We start from the raw sequence: 12,018 nt of genomic DNA, 5'->3' as shown, positions 1-12,018 counted from the left end.
ATTTATTGTATACAAGTGGAGTAATATTAAATTATAATGGAACGATCTGGTGGACAACACCTGGTAACCAAATGAGTCAAATTAATGGTTACCAATAAGAGTCTCATTGTGAGATTCAGTGGGAAGAGTTATTCAGTGAAACTCTAGGATTATTGACAAAAAAGTTGAGCCTGAGTTGAATCATGAGGAAATGGTCTAACTTGTGGGACATTATACAATATGTCTGGCCTAGGTTCTTTTTGTTTTGTTTTTTCTTGTAGTGTCAGGGATTGAGCCAAGGGCCTTGCCTCTAGGCAAGTACTCTACCACTGAGCCATATCCCCAGCCCTGGCCTGGGTTCCTTAAAAATTCCAGTGTCAACTGGGTGCCAGTGGCTCATACCTGTAATCCTAGCTGCTTGGGAGGCTAAAATAAGGAGAATTGAGATTCAAGGCCAGCCCAAGCAAACAATTCATGAGACTCCATCTCCAGATAACCGGAGCAAAAGGGACTGGAGGTGTGGCTCAAGCGGTAGAGTGCCTGCTTTGTAAATGTGAAGACCTAAGTTCAAGACCCCAGTCCTACCAAAAAAAAAAAAAAGAAGCCAGTGTCATGAAAGGGGGAAAAAATAGTTCTACTACCCTAGATTAAACAAAATTAAGGCAGCATGAAATTAGTTGTCATGTATTTCCTGAATTGGATTCTGGATTTGAAAAGAAAACAAAGTATAGAGAAGATGAGATATATCTTAAATGCTAATAGTTTGTTATTGTTAAATTTCCTGGTATCATAATGGTAGATAGGAAAATATAGTTCTTAAAAGTGACATAATGAAGTATTTATAGGTGAGGTAGCTCCTGATTCCTGTAACACTTTCAAATGATTCAGGGGGATGTGTGTGTGTGTGTGTGTGTGTGTGTGTGTGTATAGAGAGGGGAAACACACACAAATGTTAATAATTGCTGAATCTAGGTAAAGGATGTATGGGCATTCATTGAACTGTTACCTCAGCTTTTTATAGGTTTGAATTTTTTAAGCAAAAAGTTTAAAAAGAACCCACTAGAGCATTAGGCTGTAAGGTAGAGCGATTATTCTACATTTCATCCCTTAAAGCATTTCAAGTCCACAATTGTGTTCCTCCAGGAAATCTTTTGAGGATCCACAGTGATAAGAAATCTTTATAATGATAAATAATGTAGATTTTTTTTCCATTAAGCATGTCCTGCTGCTGCTTCTGTTTTAGTGTTAACCTCTAGGCCCTGCCCTGCAGAGTTTCACAGTCTAATGCCATGGATATGTGTGTTTTCAACCTCCCCCATTTTTCTTTTTAAATTTTCCTAGTTATAAGAACTACACCCTTGTGACTGTCTTTGGAAATTTGCATCAGGCCCAGCTGGGTGGTGTGCCTGGGACTTACCAACTGGTTCGAAGTTTCCTGAACATTAAACTTCCAGCTCCCTTACCTGGACTTCAGGTACTGGCAACTTTTTCTGTGTGGTTAGTCACACCTCCAGAGCAGTTGCTCCTAGGTGTTCTCAGTTAACAGGAAGTTCTCTGTGGAAAAGAGACCAGAGGGGTAAGGAGCAGGAGGCGCTTCGCAGATCAGTTGTGCAGGAGTCCAGGATGGAGGCAGGGAAGGGGACAGCAGGAGGTCCTGACATGTTTTGAAACTCAGGCCTCGAGGACTTGCTGAGGAACTTGCATTTGGGTGTGAGAGGCAGAGTCAGGGGTGATGTCTGAGGTTTGTGACAAAACATCTGTAAGAATGGAGTTGGATATGACTTCTAACATGTGGCCCTTCTTTCCAGCTCACTAATTAGCTGTGGGGATTATTTTACAGTTGATTTTCATGCAGTGTGCAAGGTGCTAAACTGGAGCTTTGTACCAAGGGTGAAGGCTGGCTTCCTAAAGGATCATACTTGCTCTTGAAGAATAGGGAAACACCCACTGAGGCCTTGGGAACATTATTCCAGGAGGAGAGAGCACGAACAAATGTGTGGAAGTAGCAGAGTACCTAGAGTATCTAGTATGTAGTAAGGTTCAGTGAGGGGCAGCTGTCGAAGACCTTAAAAGTCAGGCAAAGCACTTTGAACTGGACTTGATCAGCTCAAAGACTTTTGAGTGGGCAGAGACACTATGTGATTTCGGTTTTAGGAGGAGTCCTGGGGGAAAGATGAAAGGACCAAGAAAGGAGATCTGATGTCCATTTCTGGAGGAGTTGGGGAAACAGGGAGAAGGATAGGCACAGGTCTGCTGCACAGATATGTAACAAGACCAGATTAGGATAGACCAGCTGTAGTACTGGAGGAGTAGGGAAGAGCTGCCTCGGATCCTTGGTGCCTAGCAGCGCCTGGCAGTGTTTGAGTGACTGAGGGATGAATGATTAGTTACCTATTAGTAGTAGTTAATTTTATAAACTCAAGGTAGATAACCATAGCCTCTTATTGGTCAGCCTCATCTTTAGCTTTTGCTTTGTGGGGTCATAGAAATGCACATCTAAAAGTTACCACAGAAGAATGTCACTTGGTTATGACCAGCTGCTGGATTTCATGGATAACACGAAAGGCCGGTTTTAGATCAGGTGGGCTATATGCACTTTGAAGGAAAAACTCTAGAGCCACACTCACTTTCCAGCTTAACCTGGACAAATTAGTGAACTTCCCATACCTCAGTTTCTTTGCGAAATGGGGAGGAGAAGGCTGTTAGTGGTTCTTAACCTTACAAGGTTGTTGTAGGAATTAAGTTATTTGGTACAAGGACAGGGACTTAGCTAGCACATCAGAAAGCAGTTGGTTAGCTTTTGTTGGCTTATTTTGAGTATTTGTAATTTCTCTTTTAGGACGGAGAGGTGGAAGGCCATCCTGTCTGGGCATTAATTTACTACTGCATGCGTTGTGGGGACCTGCTTGCCGCATCACAGGTGGTCAGTCGAGCTCAGCACCAGCTGGGGGAGTTTAAAACCTGGTTCCAGGAGTACATGAACAGCAAGGACAGAAGGTACGGTGAGTGAGGTGACCCACCCAGAAGAAGCCATATGGAATTGAGGGGGTGGCCTCCATTGTTCTTTTTCCCTGCACATTCTGAAAAAAGGAGCTTAGAAATGAAAACATTAAAGGAGAGCCCCATTCTAACATGGCACCCAGAAGTGCACTCATCTATTTGTGTTTTGAGAGTCTTTCTGTTCCAGTAAGCAAGGGACCATGCTTGGGCCCATGTAAACCTTGCATGGTTTACAGGACTGGGTACATCAGGGATGATTTATGTAAATTGGGATTTTTGTGTCACACTTACTTTACTCATTAAAAACAAGTGCTCCTTTGTTCAGCCTGAGGTAGAAATGTGTTGTCACACTTCGTAGCTCAAAAGATTAGAATTAGCATTAGTAATCTTGGACTGGGGTTCTAGTTCAAGTGGTAGAGCACCTGCCTAACAAGCCTAGGCTCTCAGATCAAACCCCAGTACCGCCTAGAAAAAAAAGTTTGTCATCTTGAAATACAACATTATTTGGTTGGTTGGTTTTTGCAGTAGTGAGGTTTGAACTCAGGGCCTCACACTTGGTAAGCAGTCACTCTGACACTTGAGCTGCTCCACCAACCCTTGAAATATAAATTGAATTAATTTACGAAGCTTTTCTTTTTTAAGTTCTCTTACATTAAGGGGCTGATAAATGAGGTTTTCTCTGGATTTTGCTTATGTAATTGGACACAAGTTCATATTCAATCCCAGTTTGTATGTGTGTTTATGTTGAAAAAATAGTGGTGCGTGCTCCAGTTGTATCCATGAAAAATGAAGGATACTTTTCTTGACATTAGTAATGCCACGTCAAGAGATTATCTCAAACACAAACCCTTGTCTTGCTCGTATTATAGCTTTTGTTGTTGTTTTGTGGTGATAACAGGGGTTCACACTTGCTAGGCAGGTGCTCTACCACTTGATTCAGCCCTTTTTTGCTTTAGGTAAGGTCTAATGCTTTTGCCTGGGACTGGCCTCAGACCAGGATCCTCCCAATATCTGCCTCCCAAGTAGCTAGGATTACAGGTGTGAGCAATTATGCCCGTTACTCATTATAAAGTAGGGCTGGGGGTGTAGCTTAATAATAAGAGTGATTGCATAGAGTATGAGGCCCAAAGTTCAATCCCCAACACCACATAAATAAATAAAGTGGGGTTAATATCGCAGCATCTACACCCCAGACCCTGAGGCAAAGGTTTGAATGAAGGGAGCTTATTTGGAAAGTGACTCCACATGAATAAGGGCAAGAAAATTAAGAGAAGGACTCACTCCTGTGCCTCACTGCTTGAGGGCTGCTGAGGTGGAGTGAAATACTAGTCCCCGGCATTTCTGGCCTGCCTGAGGAGTTCTGAGGGTTAGAAAGAGCTAACAGGCAAAGGGACACAAGTGCTGTTAGTTGCAAGTGAGGTAAAGTGGCAGTGTAGGCAGATGGTGTATTCCCAGCTGAAGGAAGTTTCCTGACTGTTAGGCAGGTGCTTTCACTTACCCTTGATCATCTTTACTGAGTGTTGTGTATCTGTCTGTTCTCTTATGTCTTTAGATTATCCCCAGCTACTGAAAACAAGCTCAGGCTTCACTACCGCAGAGCCCTCCGGAACAACACAGACCCCTACAAGCGGGCTGTGTACTGTATCATTGGCAGATGTGACATCACTGACAACCAGAGTGAAGTGGCAGACAAAACTGAGGACTACCTGTGGCTGAAGGTAAGCATGGTTTCCCTTGCTGAGTAGGGCTTTACCCTTCCTTTTGCTCAGGTTCTCCGCACAGATTTTACCTGCTTCATGTATAAAAGGTAGTAGGATGATCAGTGCCAGGGCCAGTGGATTTCTTGTCTATTGGCCCCATTTTTTGTTTTGTAATTCCAGCTAATAACCACAGTCTTCTTTATTTGCAGTGCTGGGGATGGAATCCAAGGCCTTGTGCATGCTAGACAAGCATTCTACCACTGAGCCATGCCCCCAAGCCCAGTAACCATTGCCTTGTTCACATAGCCTCCAGCTCACAGCATTGAGCATGGCTGCTGGGCAGCTTCAGCTCAATGGCTCAGGATGATGTTTGCACTCATGCATGTGTTTCTTTTGGGGATTTAGTTGAACCAAGTGTGTTTTGATGATGATGGCACCAACTCCCCACAAGACAGGCTCACCCTTGCACAGTTCCAGAAACAGCTGCTGGAAGACTATGGTAAGATCCTCGACAATCACCTTCTCTCCTCCTGTCCACTTAAAGCAGCCACATGGTTTTCCTCTGGGAAAGTCCTTCATCCATGAGCTTTGTTAAATTTTAACCATGTCAAATCAAGAAGAGGGCATGTGCCTAAAGAAATGTAAATGACTTATGGTTATAAATAGTAAACTTTTTTCTAATTCTCCAAACTGCTCTGGTAAGCATTTGCTCATGGAGGGGCATACAATGGACTTAGCTATTGCTTTCTAGTAGCTCTTGCGTATGACCACATCTGAGCGCAAAAGAGAATTATCTTTTCTTCTTTTCCTCTCATATTTGTTTAACAGTTCTGGAGAGAAAAGGATCATTCCAGTTAGTGTTCAGTAGTTGTTGAGTCCAGATTTCTGTGAATATTGAGTAACTTTTACCAGAGCATTGGAGATAAACCATCACTTTTTGGTTTGTCTTAAGATCCTTAACTGTTTCTTTCCTATCTAATGCAGACAGTTTAGTTTTACAACACTATCCCTGCCTGCCAAAGTCCTCTTCTTAGGTCTAGAGAAGGTGGAGGAACCAAGTCACATTTCACATGGCAGTTCGCTGCATCCAGCACCCCTCCATTAATTCTAGCTGATGCTGGTGCTTTTTTTCCCACCCAGCAAGGCCAGTAGACACTGGGCTACTACGTGGGGTCACACTACCATTGGCAGCTTCCTTCTGAGTGGGTTTTATTCATCCTCTCCTCCAGGTGAGTCCCATTTTACAGTGAACCAGCAGCCCTTCCTCTACTTCCAAGTGCTGTTCCTAACTGCACAGTTTGAGGCTGCCATTGCCTTTCTCTTCCGCATGGAGCGACTGCGCTGCCATGCTGTCCATGTGGCTCTGGTGCTGTTCGAGCTAAAGCTGCTGTTAAAATCCTCGGGACAAAGTGCTCAGCTCCGTGAGTATTCATGCCTTGGTTGCAGTGAGGTGACCATAGCACATCTCCCCATTGGTGACAGTGACCGCAGAATCTCAACCCCAAAGGATCTGGCAGATGGTGCCAATCATTTTAGAGGATTGTAGACATTTGAGCTTTTTGGATGATTAGCATTTTAAGGGCCTTGCTTTTTTCCCTCCATTAGTATTCCCTTAAGAGACAAAGTGCTGTACAAAGTGCTACTGTGGCCAGACAAAGCAGTCCTGAGAGTTATGAATCTGGTTCCCTTTAGGGCTCTGGCTTTAATGACTTTGGAAACCTCAACCAGCTGTTTTATGTGCTACCTGCATGGGTGGGGGAGCCAAGAAAATGTGGATGAATATCTGTGGGTTCCTTAGTAGGTCAGCAAAATCACCCCAAAGCACCAGCCATAATTGTTACTTATATAATCTTTTCACTGAAAGACCAGCATACTACATTTACTACAAGGGCTCTTTTACTTTGTCCATGGAAAGAATAGCAAACCAGGGGGGTAAGAGGACTGATCAGAGCTTGGATGGGACTCATAGGCTGGACTGTCAGAAGAGTTGCTGCTGGTCCTTTGGGCTCACCGTCTACAGTCTTGGGTTGCACAGGTCAGAGGGCTGTGTGATTGTGACCCTTTCTGTTCCCGTATGCAGTCAGCCATGAGCCTGGTGACCCTCCCTGCATGCGACGGCTGAATTTTGTGCGGCTACTCATGCTGTACACACGGAAATTTGAGTCCACGGACCCAAGAGAGGCCCTCCAGTACTTTCACTTCCTCAGGTAAAGTGTGCTTTTCACACTTCACTCAGGTAGTTTGCAGTAACTGTTAGACACCTTGAGTCCAGAGGAGAAACCGAATTGCTCTCGTCCTTTCACAGGGATGAGAAAGACAGCCAAGGAGAAAACATGTTTCTGCGCTGTGTGAGTGAGCTTGTAATAGAAAGTCGAGAGGTAGGTTGGTTTCCTGTCCCCTGCTTTAGTTTTCAATACGTGTTCTTACACTGATGTGACGTGCATGCTTCTTTCAGTGTGGTCATGGTGAACATGGTTGGAACAGGGGAATGGAGTTTTCTATGATTTTTAACAGTGAAAATACTGATTTCAAACTTACTTTTTCCTAGTTTGTGTTAGACTTCTCTTTTCTGCCCCATTTTCTTTCCGCCTTTTGTCTTTGAAGAATTGTATATCATGTTGATATCCTCATTCTGTAAACTGAGTAAACTTTTTTTTTCCTTCACAGTTTGATATGATTCTTGGGAAACTAGAAAATGATGGAAGTAGAAAGGTGGGTTAAATATACTCTTAAAGAAATGTTAGTTTGATCCCTAGCACCACAAGAGAAAGAATAAAAGTCTTAGTTTTTTAGTTAGGAATTTATAACTGTTAAAAAGAATATCATTACATTTTAGGATTTGAAGCACTAATGATGCAAAACTGGATGGAGTTGCTTAGTTTAAAAAACAGAACAAGCCAATTGTAGTGGTGTACCTCTGTAATCCCAGCACTCAGAAGACTGAGGCAGGAGGATCTTGCAAATTCTAGGCCCACCTGGGCTGCATAACAAGACCCTGTCTCAGGGAGAGAAGGAATGAAAATTATAGGCACAAATGATGCCCTGTAATTTATGGTTCCTTAAAATTTGTTACGTTTTTGATTAGATAGATTTATCTTATTATGTTCAGAATTCTCATCTATTCATACTTGCCATTTTTTTGAGTTGAGGAGGAGGCTACATTTCTGCTCTTTTGGGGGCGGTGGGGTGGGGGGAGCTCAGAAAACATGAGGAAAAATAAATTGATTACTGCACCTGCTCTGCCCAGATGGAAAAGTTACAAGTGCACTTAACCTCCATCAAAAGGCAATTTCTGAGAGCTCAGAACCCCACACTGACCCAGAATATGCAGCTGCTCTTGGGAGCCTTAGCAGTTCCTCTGCAACTTATTGTACCCATTGGGTATCATAGCAGAAGGGCAGAGGCCCTATTATCAGAGACCATTCTTGACCCTGCCTCTCCCTGAAGCCTTGAGAAAGTCACTTGCCCCTCAGGGACTTACTTTCCTTCTTTGTAAAAATGTGTGGCTTGAGCCAGCCATCTCAAGATGAGCTCACCCCATTGAGGTCACAAGAGAACCCTGATGGTGCTGCTTCTGATGGTGTTTGCTTAGTGGGACTGCCGTTGCCAGGCACTGTGCTCAGCACTTTGCATGTAGATTCTTATTTAGTCACCACAATCACCCAAGAAGGTGGGAACTGTAATTATCTATGTTTTCCAAATGAGGAAATGGAGGTAAGAGAGGCTATTTTCCTCAAGATCACACAGCTGAAATTTGAACCAGTCCTTCTGACCTACAAACCCATGATTTTTGCTGATCTAGTGCCTCGCAAGTAGCAGGGTAGGTCACCCCAGCATGGGCCAGTCCTGCAAGTTCAGCTGAAGGAGAATCGGAGTGGCCATTTTCACTCTTCCCCAGTTCCTGAGGGCTCACTCATACTCTCCTGACCATTTGCTTGTCGTTGAGTGGTGATGATGATTTCTCTTAAAATGTCCTTATACCATTTGCCATGTGTTTTTTCAGCACTGGATTTCTTTTACCATCTGTCTTAGAAAGCAAATCCAAAACCTTTGAAATATTTTCTCTAAACCTCATGACTTTTCTACCTAGTTTCTACTCCTCAGCAAATTTTAAATCACTGATAATTTCAGTTACTCTCTGGGTCATTTTGGGAAAATGGAAAACAGAATTGTCTTATTGTTGACTCCTGTGTTTCCACTGAGTCTGCCCCTTCATGTGTTGTTTTCTCCATCTCTTTCCATAGTTTTAATAGGACCTTACATCTATAAGAAAGCCAGAATCTAGTAGGTGAAATAGATACATTGCTCAGAGCAAGCATTTTCAGTTAAAGTATTTTTTGTATCCTAGTTGCTTCTGTTTGTTTAAAATAATAGTTCTGTCTCTCTCTTTTTACCCCTCCATACTTTGTCTTGTCAGCCTGGAGTCATAGATAAGTTTACTAGTGACACAAAGCCTATTATCAACAAAGTTGCTTCCGTGGCAGAAAATAAAGGACTGTTCGAAGATGCAGCAAAGCTTTATGACCTTGCCAAGGTAAAATGTGCCCCTTTCCTTCTTTTGCACTTAATAGATCTGTCAGGCTTTTGGCATTAAGTGCACAAACATTCTGACATTGCCGTTGTTGAAGCACTCTCCCGGCTGAAGCATTTTCTCCTAGCACTTAGGCAGTTTTTGGTATAGTCAGGGCTACGTTCCCATTTTACAGAATTATTTCTGCCCATAAGGTATATCTGACCAAACGAGCAACATTATCCCACGGGCCTTATACTGTCCTCTCACTCGGTAGCAGAATAAGCATCCATCACATTTTGATGGTGAAGCTGCTGGTGAGAAGCCCTCTTACCCCTCCCCCCCACCCCACACACTGGAGCATAGTGTGTGTCAGAGAATGATGCCACAGCTGGTGCCTGTTTACAACCTGAATAACTATTTCTACCTAAGAACATAGGGTGACTGATGATTTAGATGAGCTAGAAAAGATTATATTCCTCCTTTTATTAGAGAAGAGTATACAAAAAGGCTATACTTCATGTTTTCTTAAATTTAAAAAATACTTTGAGGTATAATTAGGATTTAGAAAATTGTACACATAGTAAGTATACAGTGGATGAATTTTCTGTAGGTATGTATGTATAACCACCCACATCAAGATACAGAATACTTCCATCTATCACCCCAGAAAGTACCCTCTTTTGTTTTGGTTATTAATTTTTCCAGTTGTTGACTATTTCCTTAATTTCAAAAACTTGAACAGAATGCTGACAAGGTATTGGAGCTGATGAACAAACTGCTGAGCCCTGTTGTCCCACAGATCAGTGCCCCTCAGTCCAATAAGGAGAGACTGAAGAACATGGCACTCTCCATTGCCGAACGGTAAGGCCTGGAGCTGGCTCAGTGGAGCCCTGAAGTGCTGGTGCCAGTACCAAGCCACTGTGCACACTCCAGTGCATATTTGGCTTTATTGGTAATAGCAAGTGGTTTTTAAAGTGATTCTACTAACTCATCTACCCCAGGCATTTAGGAACACAGTGATAGATGAATGGGTGTCACAGCCAGTGTTACAGAATATGCTTTCCTCCTCAATGAGTTCACTCAGTTATTTAGCCTTACTCCATTTAACTCCCAAACTCAGGCAAAGGATGTTAATGTTTTGCACCCTTTATAGATACCCCCAATTAAATGGTCCAGAGAATACTGGGTTTAGGATATTCTTCTGGGGTAACTCAAAAGAACATTCTTAGGCAAATGACATATCTCCATTTAGCAAACAGTCCCTCACATTAGTCCTTGAGCTTTTTGCCCATGAGGACCTTACTGGAGATTTGACTGCCAAGATGGTGGTCAAGGCTAGAAAACAGTGCTTCATACAAAGTACATATAGGTGAAGTTATACCAAATCCACTGTCAATACTTTGTCATTTCAGAATAAATACTATTTTCTACTCCTTAATTCCCCTCATCCAGAGAGCTCAAGAGATTTTGATGCGTTGTAACTGGTATCATCCAGTTACGGATTACACAGAATTTCATTGACCTTTGCTCCCCTCTCACCCACTCCCATTTTTGTCTTTCAGGTACAGAGCTCAGGGAATCAGTGCGAATAAATTTGTGGACTCTACGTTCTATCTTCTCTTGGACTTGATCACCTTTTTTGACGAGTATCATAGTGGCCATATTGACAGAGCCTTTGATGTAAGTTTCAGGAGGGATATTTGAAGTGCAAGTTAATGTATGCCCTTGAAGATTCAGAACACTTCATGGGATTCGTTTAAAACAAAAGAAATGTCACCAGTCCACCTGTTAAGTGAAGAAGACAAGTTTGATCCTGGGAATTTCTATGTTGCTTTTTTTTTTCCTTTTCTTTTTTTCTATTCCTTTCCCCTTTAATCTGGAAACAGAGGTTTCTCAAAATAATTTGAGATCTCTGAATTTTAAAATTGTGCCACAAAATGAAGATAAGGATCAAGTTAGGCAGTAAGTTAGAATCAAAGCTTTTGTGTGTACAAAGCAGGGAATAACATTTCTTTATTAAGGAGCCCTTTTAGCCTGGTATGGTGATACATACCTGTAATCCCAGCACTTGGAGGGGCTGAGGCAGGAGGATTGAGAGTTCGAAGCCATCCTGGGCTACATAGGGAGACCCTGTCTCAAAAACCCAAGGGTTAAGGTATAGCTCAGTGGTAGAGTACTTGACTAGCATACACAACAAGACCCAAGGCTAGGGAAAAAAGGTGAGAGGGAGCTTTTTGAACCGTATTATATGTGGACTGTTATCTTTAGGGAGATGAAATGACTATGATGCTGTGTCATATGGGGCTGCTGGTGGGTTTTTTTGTTTTCAACAGATAATTGATCGCTTAAAGCTGGTGCCTCTGAATCAGGAAAGTGTAGAAGAAAGAGTGGCTGCCTTCAGAAACTTCAGTGATGAAGTGAGTCCTTTTCTTCCTCGTTACGAAATTCTGTTTTCTCCACATTCAGAATTGAATGCTTTTGTTTGAACATAACTAATAACTTTAAGAGTTCCAGCTATGGTAACCATCCAGAGTCAGTTTTCCAGGATGGGTCCAATTTCAGCTATTTTGGCTTTCCTGTGAGGTTTCTTTTATTGTCACTTGTTTTAATGTTTAACTGATCTTCTTTAATATGTCCATGCATAAAGCATGCCTATGATTTACTGCCATCCTTCTTTTCCCTGAGTTTTATCCAAAGTGCAAGTGCTGTGACCCTGGACTAATATATCACCCATGTGCTCCAGAGCCGCTGTCTCTTGGCAAAGCTCCAAGCATTTTGCTACCATCTAGTCCAGGGATGCTCAACTGGGCTGCACACTAGATTTGC

At 42.6% G+C, this 12,018-nt stretch overlaps 1 protein-coding gene across 3 annotated transcripts in view; it reads left to right on the top strand.

Annotated features, from left to right (window-relative positions):
• Positions 1 to 12,018, top strand: part of Nup93 (nucleoporin 93) — a 112,465-nt gene that overhangs the window by 96,396 nt on the left and 4,051 nt on the right. For all 3 annotated transcript variants that reach the window (XM_074055968.1, XM_074055969.1, XM_074055970.1), the window contains 12 exons: positions 1,321 to 1,453; positions 2,819 to 2,976; positions 4,532 to 4,697; positions 5,085 to 5,178; positions 5,909 to 6,100; positions 6,760 to 6,886; positions 6,985 to 7,057; positions 7,347 to 7,391; positions 9,097 to 9,213; positions 9,935 to 10,053; positions 10,755 to 10,872; positions 11,526 to 11,609. In XM_074055968.1, coding sequence (XP_073912069.1) covers positions 1,321 to 1,453; positions 2,819 to 2,976; positions 4,532 to 4,697; positions 5,085 to 5,178; positions 5,909 to 6,100; positions 6,760 to 6,886; positions 6,985 to 7,057; positions 7,347 to 7,391; positions 9,097 to 9,213; positions 9,935 to 10,053; positions 10,755 to 10,872; positions 11,526 to 11,609 — 1,426 coding nt within the window. The remainder of the gene's footprint in view (positions 1 to 1,320; positions 1,454 to 2,818; positions 2,977 to 4,531; positions 4,698 to 5,084; positions 5,179 to 5,908; positions 6,101 to 6,759; positions 6,887 to 6,984; positions 7,058 to 7,346; positions 7,392 to 9,096; positions 9,214 to 9,934; positions 10,054 to 10,754; positions 10,873 to 11,525; positions 11,610 to 12,018) is intronic.

Source organism: Castor canadensis, chromosome 15, assembly GCF_047511655.1.
Source record: "Castor canadensis chromosome 15, mCasCan1.hap1v2, whole genome shotgun sequence".
NCBI lineage: Eukaryota > Metazoa > Chordata > Mammalia > Rodentia > Castoridae > Castor > Castor canadensis.
Note: the sequence above shows the minus strand (reverse complement) of the source record. Positions and strands in the feature narration are given on the sequence as shown.